Consider the following 22,550-nt stretch of genomic DNA (forward strand, 5'->3'; position numbering starts at 1 on the left):
TCAAAGTTTAGAGGGCGGGCTCTAATGAGTTCCGTTTTTTGATTGGTGAATTGGCTGTGCTCAAAGTCATAATGTTGTGAACAAGGAGTCCCAAAAGGTTGCAAAAATGCCCCCTAGAGGTGGCTATACTGCTAAAACCTGGCTAGATAAATTGACTAGGAGAAACTTTATAAAAGTAAAAAGGTTTTATTTCCACAGAAATGCTCCACATGAAGTTTTCAAGGAAAACAAAAGACCTAATGGAGTTGCCTAAAATGATAAGACAATCCAATGCAAATAAAGTCCAATAACAGAATCCCATGGCAAAGTAAAAATTCCAATAAATCATAATAAGCACAAGACACAGGAAAAACACAGAACTCACCTATAACTCCCTAGCGCATTTGAAATGAACTGCCAGGAACTATGGGAGACCATCAGGATTTATAGGGTGGAGAACAGTTCCTAACGGCGATTGGCAGTTGGCCCCACCTCTTGGGGGACCACCCACAAAACACACATAATATAACCCAGGAAACTTGCATACATAGACACAATCGAAAACAAAGAATAATGAAAATAATCAGCAAAAGTAACATTAACATAAATAAAAGAATCAAAAACAACAAAACAAACCTAACCAGAGCTCCTTCATACCAACAGCAATATGCCTGCATAATGCCTCTTTGTGACCACAACAGCCAAGTCAGAAGTTTTCTTTCTTTACATTTTTTTTTCTTTATAGCCATTCTGGTGTACACTCAGACCAAAGTGTGTGTGTATTTATTTATTTGAAGAGCTTCTGCAAAAAGCCAAATTTACCCCTGGAGACAAACTAAGTTCTATCTATCTATCTATCTATCTATCTATCTATCTATCTATCTATCTATCTATCTATCTATCTATCTATCTATCTATCTATCTATCTATCTATCTATCTATCTATCTATCTATCTATCTAAAACGTGAATTTGAGCCTCCACCCTTCCTCCAGTTGAAACTGAAGACATGACTGTGCATATCCTTGAGTGCAAGAAAAAGTTGCCCAGAATTACTGTACAAAGTGACCACTTTAATGTAAGAATCATCATCAGGAGTCTGCATCTGAAGTGTCTGCTGTAAATTTTCCCTTGATGTCTGAAGATTTACATTCACTCCGCCAATGATTCGCCAATCAAAAAACAGTACTCGGTAGAATGCGCCTTCTCAACTTTGACGAGCGCAAATGACAACTCTTCATTATGTGTTTAACTTTGCTTGCACTGTCTCTGAAATATATAAACAAAGCAACCTACAATATAATAAAGTGCTACTATGTGTGTGTGTGTCCTCTCCCTTCCAGAAATCTGATTGGCTAGTTTGGCTTTGGTGACTCAGTGATAGGGAAGTTCATTTCCTGATTGTGACAATTTGTTTCTTTATTTTTACAAAAAAAAATTTATAATAGAGCATTTTAACAACAACAAAGTAAATAATGTACTGAGCAACACTGGACTAAAGAGGCATGACCTGAGTCTTCTTCAAAGATTGAAAGTATTCATAAGAATACAAATGCTGCTTTCACAGTGAGTAATGGGGGCCTGTTTACCTCTGGTAGTCAAAAAATGGACAATAGGCAAGCAAGACACCTTGAAATGACAGAGTCAGACAAGCAGGCTTTACGAGAACCCAACCAAGAGAAGATCCCCAGGATACGAAAGGTTAAGACGTGCAAGGATAATTAGCGTAGGCGCAGGAGGAATACAGCAGGTACACATAGGGTAAGAAAGGTGTAGGCACACAAAGATACTAAGGCAAGGCTCAGAAGCAGGCATTATAAAATGTGGGCATATATCTCTCTCAGCCAATGTTTGCACATGGCCAGCTAAATGTGGTTCTATCAAGAGTCAAGAGATGTGAAAGGGTGAATGTGATGATAGCTTGTGAAGAAAGTAATAGTGATACAAAAAATGCAGTGTGCAGAGCCGTCCTATAGAATTAGGAGTAGAACATGGGGTGGGAGAGTTGGGGAGGGGAAGCGGTAAAGGAAGATCTTGATGTCATTTATATTGTGGGTATATGTTGCTTAGTCTCATACAGAAGTAGTCATACATAGTGTATTTTTAATTAAAATTTCAAAAAAAATGCTATTAACTAATTCTTTTTGCTAAATATCCATTTTAATTATTTTAACTTAATTGCTGTGTAAATATAATTAGCAATTTCATCAAATTGTTTTTTTCACATATATCAATCATGTCACATATTTTTAAATTTATTCTATTACCTGCCATTAACAGGTAAGCGAAGATAGAAATTAAATACGTGTAAATACATAAGGAATAAACAACGCAAAACATTGCGCATAAAAGATTTAATTATTTATGCTCACATATTTTAAAAAAAATTGTTTCACATTTCATAATACATGTATTTATTTGCGTATATTAATGTATTTCATTTTGTTCAAAATTTACTATACATTGACAGCCAATGAGTGTAAATGCACACCGGGTGCCATGGTGGAACCTGAAGAGTTGACGTTCCGTCCAGCGTTTGTTCCAGTCTTGCATCCGTTGCTGCCGAGATAAACTTTGGCGACTATTTAATGAATCGAAATTTTTAATAAAATATATGGATGGTTAATTAAGGAAAATACGATATATTTGCACGACCACACTCAATCTGAAGAAGTCTCCCTTAGAGGTAATCTCTGGCACAAAGATAAGTTTGGGGTAATGAATAAAACCGTCCTCAGATCGCTGCAGTAATGGCCAATAAAACGTGTAATCTCGACGCGCAGATTGTACGGATTGGACAATCGCATCGTCCGCAATATAAATCACTCACTAATGGTTTACCTCAGTTCCCTAATACCCACCCGCGAGACGATGACGTAATTTATGTGTATATACGTATAAGGTGTTTCCGGTTCGCACAAAAAAAAACAAAAACGCTGTTATTTGCATAACATCGCCCACATAAAAAACCCTACCCCCTTATTTGCATATCGCCGCCCTAACTGCGTTTGTACGTCTTCGTTTATCCGTTCAACTATCACAAACTTTGGTCAAGTGGGGTAAAATTCATCGCAAAATACTCTCTGAAACTTCGGGGATTTTATAACTAGTTTTAGCTAATATCACCCACTTTTAGAAACGAATGCTGACTGGATGTTTCCATCAAGAAAAAATTTATTTTGTCCAGTTAACATTGAAAAGGCTAAGAGCCGGCTAGAGTCGCGTATGGGCGAGGACCGACATGTCACTTTGCTTTCATTTCTTGAAGCCACACCTTCTTGTCGTCGAGTTGCTTCCCCCCTACTGGCGCTTCCCAGACGCTCCAGAGAGCGAGTCGGGGTACTGAACTGGCTGCAGTTCTGGGAATAGCACGCATAAGACAAACGAAAAGGAATTGAACACAATAGGCGGATACGCTGCAGAAGATCTTACTGAACTTTTCCCTCTAAATTCGATCGAGTATTTTAGAGACTTGGCACGAAAGTGTGTCTCTGCTTTGACTGTCTTCAGTTTGTGTCCGAGCGCTCGAAAGTTTCTTTGTTATAATTTGGATTATACCTTTTTCATTTACTACAGATATTATCTCCAGTCGAAGTTTAGAAAAGAACCCGACACTGTTTGTCGACCTTACTTCGTTGGATATCCAAGGCAAGAGTTATCGAAGACCTTTCTTCTTTCTCCTCGCCTCCCTCTTCTTGCTCCGTTTTCTTAGATGCGCCAGATTCGCTGACCGTGCGCTAAACGCGCCTCTTGAAGTGTCGCTTGCGGAGCTTCTTCTTAGCGGTTATTTTTCGGTTTTCCTTACCTACATGAGAGCTTGTGATACTTCTGTTCAGTGGCTTCTCACCGTTTTCATTGTTTTGTCGCCTCATGCGAAAACACCAGTGAGCGAGTGAAAAGCTTTCCATTTGGGTTCCCATGTCCGGTGTGGTACGCACCCTGAGCCGGTGCCTGCTGCCGGCGGAGGCGACTCGCGAGAGAAGCGACAGCAAGGAACGCAGCCGGGACCGGGACGCGCACCAGCAGGAGAGGGACGCAAGGCGCCGCAGCCGGGAGATCGACTCTCGCCTTTCCCAGGAGCGCAGGTCCATTCGCCGCCTGGTGCGCATCCTCCTTTTGGGAGCGGGCGAGAGCGGCAAGTCGACTTTTCTGAAACAAATGAGGATTATCCATGGCAAGGAATTCAACCAGAAAGCGTTGCTGGAGTTTAGAGATACCATTTTTGAGAATATCATCAAGGTAACAAACATATTTTTTTTATTTCTCTTGAACATTAAAAGGTTGCCAGAAATCTGTACGTTATGTGCTTAATATTGCGACTGGAGTTGTGCTAATTACAAGGCTCTTTATATAGTGCCTTGCGGATAGGAGGATTGTGTTGCAGACAAGTTGTTACTAAGATGCTTTTTCGTATGTCAAACGGATCACCGTTTGGAGGAGTCTTCGTGTTTGTCAGTTTCTGTACTTTAAAAGAGTCGCCAGTACTCCCTTTAGTATTATTTTTTATTTTATTTATTCTCAGATGTTCAATGTTCTTAATCCTTTTCCGACTCTGGTATGTACTACTTCTTGAGTGCTGGTCTTGTACATGGCAATTTTCCTTCTGAACTGTACTGATTCGGTTTGTTAAACACATTATATAGCTCCTTTCATGAAAAATTCATTTTAGAGAAGTGGATTCTTCAGCTTGCCCACAATTGTTTCTGTTGCTTAATCTAAATTTCGATAAGGTCTTTTTTTCATTTTAAATTTTACTCGATTTTAACCAAGAAAGTTCCTTCATCTGTGTGATTTAATAAATAACCATTTTTGCAACATAACATTGTTGTACCAATCAGTTAAAAAAAAATCTCTGTGAATGTTGTTACACCACATATGCTTACCTTTTGAATTCTTATATAAGATGTTTATTTCAGATTTCACTTCCACTCATCCAAACCAGTCTAATGAAGTGTATGGTCTCTTCTTTGTTAAACCTCTTATCCATTGTTTTTTTTCTTTAACAACATTTTCTATAGACACTAATTTGGCAGCATCAGAAACCTGTCATGGACTTGGCCACAGTCTTCTATGGGCCACTCATACTCTATTCACAATACCTGCAATTGAGTAAACATCCTTCTTAGTAGTTGCCAAAGCCAGCACTGGGGGACCACACATATTCTTATTACAAAGACTGCAACTGGGCCAAAAGAACAAACCCTGGGCTTTGAATCTTTAAGATAAATTTAGTAACCTGGGCACCATCATAAAATGCAGTATTCTTTCATTCAGAGTACATCAAAATTGAATTAGGCCCACTTCTCCCCCTCATGCACTGGTCAAGAGACCTGCCTTCGTATTTAAAAGCACAGTATTATGGGAACACAATTTCCTGTTTTAGGTGGTGTGCTGCTCTTTATAAAAGTAACTGTTAGTAAAAGCAGAATATGCCCACATTTTGAGGATATACATGGATCACGCAGATGTGGACATGTGAGTAACTGGAGAATTTGTTTTTCTTTTTTCCATGAATATTTTTAATCTCATTTGCTATTATACAGCATTGGTCACCCTTGGTTTCTGTTATATCATTAATGTTTTTCTTTCATTCTGCATGAAAACATGAACTAAAATAAATCCCTGCAAACTACATTGAGTAAGTTACATAAAAAAGATAACGTACGGTATTCCTTTGAAGTCCACTTTTCATTCTGTTACCCACTCCAAGTCTCTTAACCTGCCTGTGCTTCTGTTGTCAAATATATTTAAGTATTTGTGATGCAAGTTGCCTTGGGTAAAGTCTTCTGCTGAATGAATATTATTAATAATATCCACTTTCCTCTATCACAACGTAATGACCAAGTGCAATTATTTAATTCAGATAACATATAAAGAAATATACAGTTTGAAGGTAAACAGCATTTATATAGCACATTTTCATACAAATGGTGTAGCTCAAAGTGCTTTACAAGAGGAAGAAAGAAAAGTTTATATGAAACAACAATAAGATTAAGCAATATTAAGTAACAAAGAGGAGAAAAAAAATCTGCAGGGGTTCCAAGGTCAAGAGACCCCCCCAGCCCCCACTGTGCATTCCTGCATAAATGATCTAAATTGGTTTTCAGCATTCATGTGAAAGGATTTGATGATAATGATGATTATGTGGACATCGCGGGTGCTGCCTTCAGTCCATCAGTGTAGGGACTGCATGGTGCCTTGATCAGATGGTGGTGGCGCAAATCACTACAGAAAAACCAGAAAAAGAACCGCAGAGAATAGTAGGGATTAGTTGGTAAAGATTTAACTGCTTTAGTGAGATTGTGAAGAAAGCTAAAAAATATATACTGTAGCTTGTGCTTTCAATATTGTGGAGTTTGGTTGATAGCAGAAATTATCCTTGGCTAAGGATTTGGTTGGCATGAAGATTTGTGGTACATAAATCTTGAGTGCATATTATCTCCACTTTTCATTGGTCATTATTATTATTATTTACTACCTCTGACATATTTATCCAAGACAAATTACAACATTTGAAATACAAATAGTTATATTTGTTTTGTTTTTCTAATTGGAGCACTGGTGAAGTGACTTGCTCATAGTCACACATTGTCAGCAGCAGGATTTGAACCCACCACCCTCAGGGTTTGAAGTCCAAAATCTTAACCACAACACCACACTGCCTATCTTGGTCATGGAGCATCAAGAACAAGCTAGCCTGGCAGGGTCAGGCCCAAAACGGGAACCAGAGTTGAACAAGGCATAGCATGCTCACTCGTTCTGGCCCAGGATATGGTTGTGGGGGAAAGACAAGACAGCAAGGGGAGGTGTTGGGAGGATACACGTACAAAATCGGAATAAGTTGAGTAATCCTGTTAAAGCAGAAACCTGGTTTCTTAAAAACCTCCGTTACAGTTGCAAGTATTCTTCTGGAGTTCTCCTTTGCCAAAACACTGTGAAGTCACTAAAACGCACAAAAAAAAAGTTAACCGTCATCATCGATAGCCATGAATCCAAAAACAAGTATGATGCCTGTGCTAATTTTCTTGTGTTTTATAGATAAGTTTAGTCTTTCATGTGCTCTGAAAGTAGAGAAAAGCCAAGCAAAATGACACCTTTTATTGGCTAACTAAAAAGATTACAATATGCAAGCTTTCGAGGCAACTCAGGCCCCTTCTTTAGGCAATAACTTTTACCCATTTTGCATCCTCGACTGATGTCCCGGTACAAACACTGGCTGCCAAGTCTCCCAGTCACACAATATCAGCATGTCTATAGCAAATAGCTTTATGAAAACTAAACTGACACTTTTTATTAGTAGGTTTCTCTTACTGGATTGCATGCTGCACACTTTTCTGCTTGGCTGTGCAATTGAGCTTTGCAAAGTGTCGACATATCAATACGTTTGGTCTTTGTGTTACACCCAGTGCTGCTGGGATAATAATGTTGGTATTTTTACTTAATTAAAATAAGTATTACATTATGTTACTCGTTACTTTAAAAAGTAATCTAACTAGGTAACATACGTAACTTTTGCCACGTTACCTAACTGCTCCTGAGATTGTGGTGTTGACCTTAGCACTGTACATTCAGCTCATCAGCATAAATTTATCTTTTTCTAAAATATTGAGACATATTATTTCAACCAGGAGAAGGAATAATGTGATCACCCAAGCATTTGCCTTAGGAAGTTTATATTGTGGACACTGCAACCTGTGGTTGCTGAAAGTGTTTGCAAAGTTAAGCAGATGAGTACAACAGACAAGTGCAGACAACAAAATTCTAACTGTAACCCAGTAATGGGTTTACATGGTCAAATAACTGGGTTACTTCTGGAGAAATGTACTTGTGTTAACCTGGTTTCTTTAAACATAGTAAGGATATACATGGCATTTTAGAAATCATGTTTCTGTGAATAATCTAAAGTTAGTAAAGTTATTAAAGTGCATGTAAATACACTCAGTGAATTCTGTACCCAGGTCTTTATAGCTGTGATTAAATTGAACATATTAAAGTGACCACATTAAAAAAAAAAAAAAAAAGCTCAGAAAAGGCATTCGCAGTAGCATCTGTTCTTTCTGTATTACTGCATGTTTTAGGCATTTTTTGGTTGTGGTAAATGTTATTTTGTAGACCGTCCCCCATTTGAGAGTTTATTATGCAATACCTTGGCTCGAATTTTAAATCCTTACGTCCACGAGGTGGAGGTCTAATTTTTTACATGCATGTCTGACAAGCATGCAAGATATCATTGCTCTCCGGCACCGTGATGAACAAGAATGTTTGAAAATACATAACTCCATTTTGTTTAATAGAATATACAAATCTGCTTATCTAATTAGGAGTGGTATTGGGAATGTGTAACAAACTCCCAAGTCATGTAGATGAAACAGAAACCTTGACAACCTTTAAGAAATATCTGGATGCGATATCTAGGACTGCCTAGGTATTGTCTAGGGAATCCATTCCCGGATGGGTTTATCCATGCCCGGGAATTCAGGAATCCCACATGTCATTCCCGGGTTCCTGGGGATGACACCGTGCACGGGCATCTCACATGTGAACGGTTTTAGAATGACCGACACTTATTTTTAATAAAACTACTGCAATATGTTGACACAAATAAAAGACTAACCTTATCTACAAGCAGTTCATGCTGTCATATAAGTACATGTACTGTATCTTTAGTTGCGGTAATAAGAGTGTAGAAAGCACAACGTGTCCAGCGTGCGGTCGTCCAGGCGAGAGCGCACCTTCGTGCAGACTAGTACGCCAGCCGCTGAGAAAGCACGCTCTACCTCCACTGAAGTAGGCGGCACAGTCATCAGATACTGATACACTTGTTTTAAACAACCGTTGCTCTGAAACACTGCCATTTCGGCTTTTACTGATGCATCCAGTTTCTTGTCATCATTCTGTGATGGCAAGTTTCTTGGCACAGATAATGCGGATACAACAGACTGACACATTGCAATTTCAAGTTGCTGTTCAAAGCTGTTGTCTGATGAAGTGCAAGCTACAGCGATGGCACCACCTTAATTATTTTCAGCTATAACTCTGTTATTTCTTGATCAATTTTTACACTTTTACACGCTATATATGCGAGCTTGGCCGGTCCCGTTTTCCCGGGAATTACAGCAGTTTCATTCCCGGGAATGAAAAATGTCCGGGAATGGATTTCCTAGTATTTTGTGACCAGACAAGTCTATTGGACTGAATGGTCTCCTCTAATTTGTCAAATTTGATTTGTTTTTAATACATAGTGGTGTATAAGTGCTGGTATTCAGAAGATTGCCAGTTTGAATTCCCATCACTGCCAAAAGAGATCCTACTCTGCTGGGCCTTTGAGCAAGACACTTAACCTGTAATTGCTCCAGGGGCGCTGTACAATGGCAGACCCTGCGCTCTGACCCCAAGGGGTATGTGAAGACTAACAAATTTCTAATACAAGAAATTGTATAAGGCGAAGTAAAGAACAAAAAAAAAATAGTGGGCTTAGCACTTTGCAGCAGTCATTTTCACTCTGATCATTTTGGGGTCTGCTTTGTTTCTTTTAAAGTGTGTGTTTGCTCTGGTGTTTCGACTTCTGCAGTGTAACTTTAGGAGTCTTTTTGGCCACAATCTGGTATGTTTCAATATGGGTTTGTAGATCCCAAATCTTCATCAAATATTTGACCTTTGTCAATATCTTGTTGGTCAGACACAGGTTCTAGGGATATGACATTCCCTGCAACTGACCCAACAAAAAAGAGGGCTATATGGAACATACCTATGGCACACATCGATGACAAATATATTCAGTGACCATCCTTTACCTGAAATGAAGTGACCACTGCATCCTGCCACTGGTTCTGAGGAGGAGCTTCCCCCTGGAATGCCTTCAGAAACAGGGTGATGGGCATTTTGCTGGAGAGCCAACTCTTCTGCAGGGGTTAGGTCTGAACCGCGTGGACCTCCACCTGTTTTTTGCTTGTCTGCCTTCTTATTAGCTTTAGACTTAATGTTTTTTATATTATATATGATTCTTTATGTCAACAGTTCTTTAAATAGTTATATACCAATATTTACCAGTTTGAAGTATATTATTGTACTTCACTTTAATCTGTTCCCATGTTCTCCTTGTGCTCATGTTTGATCTGGAATTATGACATATTAAATAACTAGCAAAATACCCGCGCTTCGCAGCGGAGAAGTAGTGTGTTGAAGAAGTTATGAAAAAAAAGGAAACATTTTAAAAATAACGTAACATGATTGTCAATGTAATTGTGTTGTCATTGTTATGAGTGTTGCTGTCTTTTTTATATATATAATATATATATATATATAATATACACACACACACATAAACATATATATACATATACATATATATACATATCTACATATACACATATCTACATATATATATATATATACATATACACATCCAAATATATAATATATATATATATATATATATATATATATATACACATATCAACATATATATATATTATATATATATATATATATATATATATATATATATATATATATATACACACATACATAAACACACACATATACATACACACACACACACACACACACACACACATATATATATATATATATATATATATATATATATATATATATACACACACAGACACACATATATATATATATATATATATATATATATAAATATTTACATATCTACACATATACACATCTAGATATATATATACATATGTGTATATATATATATATATATATATATATATATATATATATATATATATATAATATTTGCAGTTGGAGATCCACAAAGGGAGAAAAAACGAATCACGTATCATAAAATAGTTTTATTCCTGAGCTTTCAACCCCTGTCAGGGGTCTTCATCAGAGGATAATGCTTAGACTTACAAGAATCAAAGGCAATATATAGCAACACATTCAGTGGGGGGTGGGTGGAGGTGGCTAAGTCAGTATGATCAAAGGGGGGGGGGGTGTATCATTAAATTAAAGTGCATATGTCCTTCTTAAGTTGGCATATGCTGGGTTTATGTCCAAGTGTCTGTTGATGGCATTTTCATCTGATAGCCAAGACTCGGCCAACTCTCTGGCGCTTTTTGTACTGGCCTTAAATTTTACTTTCACGTTGTCCCAGTTGAATGTGTGTCCTGTCGATTTAGTATGTGCATATATCAAAGAGAGTGCGTCCTTTCTTCTGACGGCGTTGCGATGTTCCTGTACACGTGTTGAGATTTTTTTTGACGTTTGTCCTATGTATACAGCTGAGCAAGAATTGCATGGAATACTATAAACTGCGTTTCGTGTTTCGGCTGTCGATTTCTTGTTTTTAGCATTAAACAGGACCATGCGCAGATTGTTGGTGGGTTTATGTGCTATTTTGATGCCCCACTTGGTCAGGGTGCGTGCCGTGCCTTCTGACACATTATGGTGGTACAGGAGTGAATGCCAGGTGGGGTGGGGGTTCTGATTTACGTCGCTTGTATGCCGATTCCTTTGGCGCCTGCTGTGTAGACTCCGATTAATGAATGATTTTGAGTATCCGTTCGAGGTGAAAAGTTGAAACAGATAGCGCGTCTCATTAATTTTTGTTTCCTTGGTATTACAATGCGTGTGGACGCGTTTAAATAGGGTTTTCACGCAGCTCTGTTTATGAGATACCGGGTGATTGCTGGCGAAGTGTAGAATCTTGTCTGCATGGCATTGTTTGCGGTAAACACTTGTGGTCAGGGTGGCGTCACTATTTCTTTTGATGTAAATGTCCAGGAAATTGATGTGTCGATTATTTTCTTTTTCCATTGTGAACTGGATTGCAGGGAATATTGTGTTAATATGATTGAAGAATTCATTCCGCTGGTTCTTTCTTAATATGACGAATGTGTCGTCTACATAGCGTATCCACTGAATGTGTTGCTATAGATTGCCTTTGATTCTTGTAAGTCTAAGCATTATCCTCTGATGAAGACCCCTGACAGGGGTTGAAAGCTCAGGAATAAAACTATTTTATGATACGTGATTCGTTTTTTCTCCCTTTGTGGATCTCCAACTGCAAATATGCAAACCGTATCACAGACCTTCTCTTCCATTCATATAAATATATATATATATAATATATATATATATATATATATATATATATATATATATATATATATATATATATATATATATATATATATATATATATATCTAGACATAGATAGATTGACACATATATATATATATATATATATACACATATGTATGTATATATATATATATATATATATACACATATGTATGTATATATATATATATATATATATATATATATATATATATATATATATATATATATATATACATATATATATATATATATATACATATATATATATATATATGTGTCAATCTATCTATGTCTAGATATATATATATATATATATATATATATAATTGTGTTGTCATTGTTATGAGTGTTGCTGTCACATATATATATATATATAGCAAAATACCCGCGCTTCGCAGCGGAGAAGTAGTGTGTTAAAGAGGTTATGTAAACATATATAAATACATATACATATATATACATATCTACATATACAGATATCTACATATAGCAAAATACCCGCGCTTCGCAGCGGAGAAGTAGTGTGTTAAAGAGGTTATGTAACTATATATATATATACATAAACATATATACATATATCTACATATACATACGTATATATACATATACACATCCACATATACATATATATATATACATATACAAATTTACATATCTACATATATATATACATATACAAATATAGACATACATATATACATACATACATTCACACATATATATATATATATATATATATATATATATATATATATATATATATATATATACTGTATATATATACTGTATATATATACATATCTACTTATTGGCTCCTGTATTTAGGATATAGCGGGTTGGATAATGGATGGATGGACATCTGTATGCATAGCCCTATTTGTCTGTTTTCGTTTTTTTTCTTTCTTCAGTAATATTTCAGTAAACCCGGAGCTTGTCAGTTTAAATCCTGGTACTGACACCACTGTGTGACCCTGAGGAAGTCACTTCACCTGCCTGTGCTGCAAAAAACAAAAGTAATGTAACAAATTGTACCTCAGATGTTGTAAGTTGCTGGAATAAAGGCATAAGTAAAATAGATAAATATGTATTATACACATAGGAACTATTCATTTATTTTCAGTTAAGTCATCTGTAGCAAACTTTTATAAATGAGGGTTTCTCATTTTTAGATAGTGCAAACTGTTTCTTCTTCATTGACGTTTTCTCTTGGAGAGCTTTTTTCATTTCATTGAAAATGAAAGCAGCAGCTGCCAAAATATGTAGCTTTCTTATTAATTTTTCAACATTGTGTAAAATAAATGTATAAAGTAACATAAAAGGTTTAAATACTGGTTATCCTTTTACACTAAAATATTACTAAAGAGATACAAAAAAAGTAAAATGGATATGTTCTTTTTCTTTAAGGAGATTAAATATTACTGAAGAAAGAAAAAAAAATTAAACAGCCAAATGGGGCTATGCATACGAACTTAAAAGGTTTAAATAAAACAGAAATATATATTTTATTTTTACTTGCTTAACTTGTGGAGGGTGTATCCTGTAGCAAAGCCCTAACTTTTTTCGTGAAAGCCCGTTTCAGTCAATAAGTCTTAAAAAAACGTGTAAAGATATTGACAATATGCTAAGCAAACCCAGGAAGACATGGAATCGTTTAAATCAAGTATCATTACATCTTCCATTCTTAAAGAGAAGTAAGGCAGTACTTATAAGCTTAAATATTTATATATAGACATACATACATATATATATATATATCTATATCCGAAGCCGTGCAAGCACACTCTTGAGAATGCAACGTATAGTTGTACAGAAGAAAAGCAATCTTGCCTCAAATGAATGGCAACCTTTTGTAGGTCTATGAACTTAATTTAAACTTTAGGTTTACACGGTGCTTTCTTTCCGAAGTACCTGCACTCATGAATATGTCTGTATGTGTCAGTCGGTCAAATCCATGTTCCAGTTATGACCATTTCGCGTAGAATTTCGAAATGAAACCTGCCTAACTTTTGTAAGTAAGCTGTAAGGAATGAGCCTGCCAAATTTCAGCCTTCCACCTACACGGGAAGTTCGAGAATTAGTGATCAGTCAGTCAGTCAGTTAGTGAGGGCTTTGCCTTTTATTAATATGTATAGATATATAGACATACATATATACATACATACATTCACATATATACATACATACATACATACATTCACATATATATATATATATATATATATATATATATATATATATATATATATATATATATATATATATATAGCCAAATCCCTGCGATTCGCAGTGGCGAAGTACTGATTTTAAATTTTTATTAAGAAGAAAAGAAAACCTTTTTAAATTCAGGGAAAATATACCAATAACAATTTGTTAAGGATCTGTTTTTTTGTGAAGCTGCCTTTACACAGCCTGTCTGCTGTTTTATAAACGAACGCCATATAAGGCCGTCCTTTCTCCTTGCTTAGCGGTTCTGTATGTTTTAATTATTATTTTATTACGATTGTTATAGTTATTGTGTAGCTATTTGAGACTCACTTTTCTGTTCAGGTACCCATTTCCTTTTTGTTCGTTTATTACGATTATAGTTATTTATTGATTCACTTCTTTAGCTGACTGCCTGCTCATATAAGGCGCTCTGTTGTTTTTTTGTGAAGCAGCTTTTCCGCTGTTTAATAAACGAACGCCATATAAGGTCTTCCTTTTTCCTTGCTTCGCCAAGGAAGCAGCCTTTTTATTTAATCCACAGGTTCTCCGCTGTTTTTTTGTTCATTTATTACGATTGTTATAGTTCTCTTTGTATACCACGTTGTCAGTTCAGCACTCCGGTTGTAATATGACCAAGCCGTGCAAGCTTACTGTTGAGAATGCAACATATAGTTGTACAGAAGAAAAGCAATCTTGTCTCAAATCAATGGCAACCTTTTGTAGGTCTATGAACTTAATTTAAACTTTAGGTTTACACGGTGCTTTGTTTCTTAAGTACCTGCACTCATGAATATGTCTGTATGCGTCAGTCGCTTCATATGTTCACGTGAGCCACTCTCTTGTATGATGTTGCGATGTCCACGGCTTTATTTAATGTTAGCTAAGACCCGGCACTTAAAAGTTTCTCGCTACAGTAATTTTAACTCCGTTACAAAGTCATCCAAAGTCTCGTTTATACCTTGTGTCTTTTCATTAAACTTGTATCTCGCGAATATGGTATTGCAAACGACAGCGGGAGCGTTTCTATAAAATTAAATTAAACTTACGGTTTACACCGTGCTTCGCTTCTTATTGTTTCGCTGCCTTCTTAATTGTGTAATGAATGTTTTCTTCAGCGCTCTTTGGGGCTCTTCCTTGTTTTGTACGTACTGCATCCACAGTCAGTTCACGTGATTACGTGGGAGGCGTGATGACGCGATACGCAACTCCGCCTCCCACGGCCAGTGAGCTGCAGTCCATTACAGTATATGGACAAAAAAGAGGTTCCAGTTATGACCGTTACGCTTTGAATTTCAAAATGAAACCTGCCTAACTTTTGTAAGTAAGCTGTAAGGAATGAGCCTGCCAAATTTCAGCCTTCCACCTACACGGGAAGTTGGAGAATTAGTGATGAGTCAGTCAGTCAGTGAGTCAGTGAGGGCTTTGCCTTTTATTAGTATAGACTAGCAAAATACCCGCGCTTCGCAGCGGAGAAGTAGTGTGTTAAAGAGGTTATGTAAACATATATACATATACACATATATATACATATATATATACATATACACATCCACATATATACACACACATACACACATATCAACATATATATACACATACATATACACAAATACATACACACACACATATACATATATACATATACATACATAGTGCGTTGTAACACGGGCTGTGATTGTTACATGGGAGGGAGACGACAAATCACAGCTTCCCGCTTTCTAATCAGGCCTGTGATTGGTGCTTTGACTGATGGCCAGATCCCACAGTATGTCCCCTTAGGAGAGGCGTTAGGCAAGTGTAATTGAATAGTGGTGCTGCAAGTTTAGCTTTACACCTGTTTTTAAGGCTTATTGACTGAAAGGGGCTTTCATGAAAAAAGTTAGGGCTTTGCTACAGGATACACCCTCCACAAGTTAAGGAAGTAAAAATATAAGGTATATATTTCTGTTTTATTTAAACCTTTTAAGTTTGTATGCTGGCGGCATGGTGGCGCAGTGAAAGGTGCCAGTTAGGAGACCCGGGTTCACTTCCCTGTGTGGAGTTTGAATGTTCTCCCCGTGTCTGTCTGGGTTTCCTCCGGGTACTCCGGTTTCCTCCCACAGTCCAAGGACATGCAGGTTAGGTGCATTGGCGATTCTAAATTGTCCCTGGTATGTGGGTGTGTGCGCCCTGCGGTGGGCTGGCACCTTGCCCGGGGTTTGTTTCCTGCCTTGTGCCCTGTGTTGGCAGGGATTGGCTCCTGTATTTAGGATATAGCGGGTTGGATAATGGATGGATGGACATTTGTATGCATAGCCCCATTTGCCCATTTTCGTTTTTTTTTCTTTCTTCAGTAATATTTCAGCAAACCCGGAGCTTGTCAGTTCAAATCCTGGTACTGACACCACTGTGTGACCCTGAGGAAGTCACTTCACCTGCCTGTGCTGCAAAAAACCAAAGTAATGTAACAAATTGTACCTCAGATGTCGCAAGTTGCTGGAATAAAGGCATAAGTCAAATAGATAAATATGTATTATACACATAGGAACTATTGATTTATTTTCAGTTAAGTCATCTGCAGCAAACCTTTATAAATGAGGGTTTCTCCTTTTTAGATAGTGCAAACTGTTTCTTCTTCATTGACGTTTTCTCTTGGAGAGCTTTTTTCATTTCATTGAAAATTAAAGCAGCAGCTGCCAAAATATGTAGCTTTCTTATTAATTTTTCAACATTGTGTAAAATAACTTTATAAAGTAACATAAAAGGTTTAAATACTGGTTATCCTTTTACACTAAAATATTACTAAAGAGATACAAAAAAAGTAAAATGCATATGTTGTTTTTCTTTAAGGAGATTAAATATTACTGAAGAAAGGAAAAAAAAAACCTAAAACAGTCAAATGTGGCTATGTATACAAACTTAAAAGGTTTAAATAAAACAGAAATATATACCTTTATTTTTACTTCCTTAACTTGTGGAGGGTGTATCCTGTAGCAAAGCCCTAACTTTTTTCGTGAAAGCCCGTTTCAGTCAATAAGTCTTAAAAACAGGTGTAAAGATATTGACAATAAGCTATGCAAACCCACCAAGACATGGAATTGTTTAAATCAAAACGCTGCACTACCTTCTTCCAGATCGGCCCCAAGGTGTTCATATTTTTCCAAAGCAGTTCTGGTCTCCATCGGCATCTGTAGCTTCGTCGAAAAACACCATCCCATACTATTAGTTAACGATTAACACATTTCTATATGTATTGTAAGCATACAATACAACTGATAATATGTTGCGCTTATTTATCTGGTGTACCGACATTTTTGCGCGTTTAACGGCTGAAATCCAACGTGGTTTGTGCCCTTCAGAATGAAAACAGTTTGCTTTTATCTTTTTAATAAAAGGCGAGCTTTTAAGCCTGAGAAATCACCCTGTAAATGCACACGTTTAATTGCACATGTGTTAATATGTATGCTTACACAGTATTAAAAGACACTCAACAATTAACGTCATTTACCTTCGTTCCCGCGTTTGAGTCGTGCTGTAAATTCTTACTGTTAAATATAATTGACAAATAATTTGGTGAATGAACTTGTGAAGAAGGTGGAGCTGGAGTATTACGTCACTTCATTAATGAAAATGCCGTGATGTGCGGAAGGGTGGGGGGGAGTGTGGGGGGTTGACGGAGAATGTTTTCTTCAGCGCTCTTTGGGGCTCTTCCTTGTTTTCAGTTCACGTGATTACGTAGGAGGCGCGATGACGCGATATGCGACTCCGCCGCCTCCATTACGGTATATGGACAAAAAAGAGGTTCCAGTTATGACCGTTACGCTTTGAATTTCGAAATGAAACCTGCCTAACTTTTGTAAGTAAGCTGTAAGGAATGAGCCTGCCAAATTTCAGCCTTCCACCTACACGGGAAGTTGGAGAATTAGTGATGAGTCAGTCAGTGAGGGCTTTGCCTTTTATTAGTATAGATAATTAATCTGATGCATAGGAAATGAAATGCTGCATTCAGTAAGTGCAATGCACACTACTTAGCGTTTAATTTGTCGGCCACTTTTTGCCAGCCGTCTTTTCTAGTTTGAGCTGCTTTTGCATTGTTACCCCTTGTGCATATTAAATCTTGAATTTTCTTCATGTCCTTCGAATAAAAGATCTTGCTCCGCTTGTGTGAAAAAAAAAATGCGCCCGTTCTTTCATCATTTTGTTACAGCCTATCAAAGACTTGCTGATCATGTTTTCTAGACTCAATATATATGGACTTTTCAATCAGCACGGGCGTGTGCATTCATCTCGGATGATTAGACCCAGCTAAACTACTCTACTACATGGCTGCGTTTGAAAAAACCGACTTATCCCAGATGAGTTTCACTGGCATTAACTCATCCAAGATGAGCCATCTGATCTCGGATGATTTAAGCGACGTACTGAAAATACCCCCCAGGTGTCTGTGAAGACTGATGCTGGACCATAACGAACAATATAAAAACATCTGTGAAAAAATGTCATGTTACTTGTGCTTCATAATCCCCACGTCAAGTCATCCAGTTCAATAATCCGTGGATTTTACCCATTGTGACCATTGAACTGGATTACTCGATGTGTTGTTTATGCAAAACGAGTAACGTGATATATATATATATATTTTTTTTTTTTTTTCCCCACAGATGGCTTGCTTTGGTCCAATATTGGTTTCCATAGATGTTGTGGAAACAAACTAGATAGTCAGCCCATAGATATGGGGTCCCAGACTTACAGGGGGGCAACCTTATTTAATACTCAGGAAAAAGATGGAAATCAAAATAAACCTCACACAAGTGTGCACAAGGATGGCTTAAGTCATTCACAAAATCAGTCACTTCTGAGAGTATCTCTCTCCTCTTCAAATGCGGGTCCACTTTTGGTGGATGATCGGTTTAAGTACTGGTTCCCCAGGTGAGGGTGGGGGCTTTGTGGATCGGAGAGGAAGTGAAGTTAGTCTTCATCTGGCTAGCATCGCTCTGAACTGTGAATGAAAAAGGATACTGTGCTAGCGACAGTCTTGAAGATATCCCCTAAATACATGTGATTGACAGCACCAATTCTTTCAGAAAGTTAATTGCCATTCTCCATCATAACATGAGAGTAAACATTTTCCTGAGGCATGTGGTTAGTAATATGTAAAAAATATAATTTTTGGGTTCAACATTCCTTTAAGAATCAAAACTTAAGACTGAGCAGGACAGATTTTTTCCCCCTTAAGTTTTGCTCTTATTGTCTCATTACTCATAATTGCTTGTTCATTTCCTTATATTTTAGACAGCTCTGAAAATGTATTGACGTATGGCAGAGATAACAAGACTAATTAAATGTTCATAGATAGAAGGATTTATTACTCTAGCTGTCTTTACTGTTTAAAGAAACAGCCCTAGAAATTTAGCTGTGAATGTTTTAGGTTTATTTTTATAATGGTAACAGTTGGACTGATTACTCTGACTGTCAGTGCCGTTCACTTGTGGACTGACTGACTGACTACTGTGCCTTGAATACTTGAAGAGAGCAGCTATAAAAAACCTGTGAATGTCACGAGAGCTATAGAAATCTTTTCATCCTTGAATGTCTGATTACTCTAGCAGTAAATATTCAGAGATGCACTGATTACTGTAGTCGTCTCAAGCATTGCTAGAAACGCGTCTTCTGTCTAATGACATTGTAAGTGACTGTGGAACTCTGTCCCCCATTTAATAATTAATGTTGCCAACCGTGTTATTTAGAAGGTCTGTCCACATTTAAATGTCAGCAAGAGTGTCAGTAACTTTTCCTGTTTGTTTGTGGGATGGTGCTGAGATAGAAGATAGGAATTTTCCATTTGCTTTGCATATCTGAATAATGAATGTCACGATAATGTGCTACAGGTCACATTTGTATTTGTGGACAAGTGGGTGACTTGTGGGCTCCCCCTGATTTCTGAGTTTGTTTGAACTGTTTAGGTTTCCAGCTCCTGTGTTGACCATTTGGTTTCTCAGAACACTTTGCTAATGTCGGCACTGGGCTTTTGTTCACTTTGTAGTTATTTCTTTGTCCTCTAAAGCCCAGCAAATGAAAAAGAAATTGGTATAGGGTTAAAGAGTGGTCTTTGAAATGCCATCGTCCCTTCTTCCATGTCTCTGTGGGAGCTGACTGGCATGACCCCACCCCAGCCTACCCCATGCTCATTCTCTTTGGCTTTAAAGACTGTGTGTGTCAAGGGTCATGGGGAGGTCAGAACTTTGGAGACAGGCCCTGTAACACTATTTAAAGACTGTTTGAGCTCTGGCTTTGTGAAGTGGTAAGAGAGGTTTTGTTCCAGGCAGTTAACCGGGGTTATTGCACCTCCATGATTTTGTACATTAGACCTTGACAACTTAACATTTTCCCTAGTGCTAATTTAAAGTGGCTGTTTCAAACCACTGGTATCAAATACAGTCTTAATAAATGTAGGAGATAGTGTTGGAGCAGTTAACATGGTTGACTGCCCAAACTTGAGACTTGTGTTTAGTTCTTGGCTCAGTGTCTGGATTTGGCATGCTATTTTTATTTCTCCTTGTTTTTTTCAGGTTTTTAAATTTTCATTTAAAACGGTACACAGTTTTAGTGAGTATGGAACATATCCTGAATTGACATCCCACTCGGAAATGGTTCCTGCTATTTTCTCTGTGCTCTCAAAGTAGTTTACCACACGCCTGAAATGGGAAAATAGACATGGAGAATTGGGGTATGGATAGGGGAGACTACATTTTTTTATAAACAAAAATCTTACCTGTCAAATAGGAAGACATGAATGTAGCTGGCCAATTTACTTTAGACCGTGATCTTCAGCTGTCTCTGGATCGGTTCGCAGCCGAATGTGAAGCGGCTGGGATGAGAATCAGCACCTCCAAATCCGAGACCATGGTCCTCAGCCGGAAAAGGGTGGAGTGCCCTCTCAGGGTTGGTAGCGAGATCCTGCCCCAAGTGGAGGAGTTCAAGTATCTCGGGGTCTTGTTCACGAGTGAGGGAAGAATGGAGCGTGAGATCGTCAGGCGGATCGGTGCGGCGTCCACAGTAATGCGGGAGCTGCATCGGTCTGTCGTGGTGAAAAAGGAGCTGAGCCGCAAGGCGAAGCTCTCAATTTACCGGTCGATCTGTGTTCCTACCTTCACCTATGGTCATGAGCTATGGGTGGTGACTGAAAGAACGAGATCGCGAATACAAGCGGCTGAAATGAGTTTCCTCCGCAGGGTGTCTGGGCTTTCCCTTAAAGATAGGGTGAGAAGCTCAGTCATCCGGGAGGGGCTCAGAGTAGAGCCGCTGCTCCTCCGCATTGAGAGGAGTCAGATGAGGTGGCTCGGGCATCTGATCAGGATGCCTCCTGGACGCCTCCCTGGTGAAGTGTTCCGGGCACGTCCAACCGGGAGGAGGCCCCGGGGAAGACCCAGGACACGCTGGAGGGACTATGTCTCTCGACTGGCCTGGGAACACCTTGGGATTCTCCCGGAACAGCTAGAAGAAGTGGCCGGGGAGAGGGAAGTCTGGGCATCTTTGCTCAAGCTGCTGCCCCCGCGACCCGACCTCGGATAAGCGGGAGACAATGGATGGATGGATGGATTTTCTGATGTTCATACTCCGCCTTAACCATTCATACTGAACTCTTGAGGAAAGTATGTTCAGGTTTATGATTCTGAGCAAAAAAAAGGTAAAAGTAAATGGTCAAGTCCCCCGGAGTCCTGACACAAAGCAAACAAAACTACTTTTTTCATATTTCTTAAGCTGCTGTGCTTAGAGCCCCTCAGGCTGTTTCTTGACTATAGTATAACAAAATATTTTGTTTGTGCCTTGCTGATTAACACTCTGTTTTCTTTTATATATAATGTTCTGTCTTTAGTTTAACTGACATCTAGAGCATTTCAGGCCAGCCATTGTGTGTGTGTGTGTAGGTATACATGTGTGTGTTTTATTTATTTCTTTATTGTGTGTGTGTATATCTATATATATTTAATTGTAAGTAATATGCACCAGTAACCGCGCACTGCACATTACACTTGACTGATAGTTTTCATACTCTTTCTCTGTACATTTAGCATTTGTTTGCTCAGAGGTTGATGTGCTTGCTGCTTCGTGAGCAGCTCTTGTTTTCTCCACTCTAGCGGCCTGCTTCTTCTCTTCTTCCGTCGGCATCTTTTCTCGCTAAAACTGATTAAGTCAGTTTTTTTGTTGCAATTACTTAGTAAGGGTAGGGATGAGAACGGTGCACGGACGCCCTGCTGTCGAGAGTTGATTCTACAATTTACTCT

General features: G+C 37.9%; 1 protein-coding gene across 1 annotated transcript in view; it reads left to right on the forward strand.

Annotated features, from left to right (window-relative positions):
• The first annotated feature begins 3,218 nt into the window (after positions 1–3,218).
• gna12a (guanine nucleotide binding protein (G protein) alpha 12a) overlaps positions 3,219–22,550 on the forward strand; it is a 178,340-nt gene continuing 159,008 nt past the window's right edge. Inside the window, exon 1 of the mRNA XM_051933782.1 lies at positions 3,219–4,217. Within this exon, the coding sequence (XP_051789742.1) occupies positions 3,897–4,217 (321 nt within the window). The 5' untranslated portion in view covers positions 3,219–3,896. The remainder of the gene's footprint in view (positions 4,218–22,550) is intronic.

Source organism: Erpetoichthys calabaricus, chromosome 11 (genome assembly GCF_900747795.2).
Source record: "Erpetoichthys calabaricus chromosome 11, fErpCal1.3, whole genome shotgun sequence".
Taxonomy (NCBI): Eukaryota; Metazoa; Chordata; class Cladistia; order Polypteriformes; family Polypteridae; genus Erpetoichthys; species Erpetoichthys calabaricus.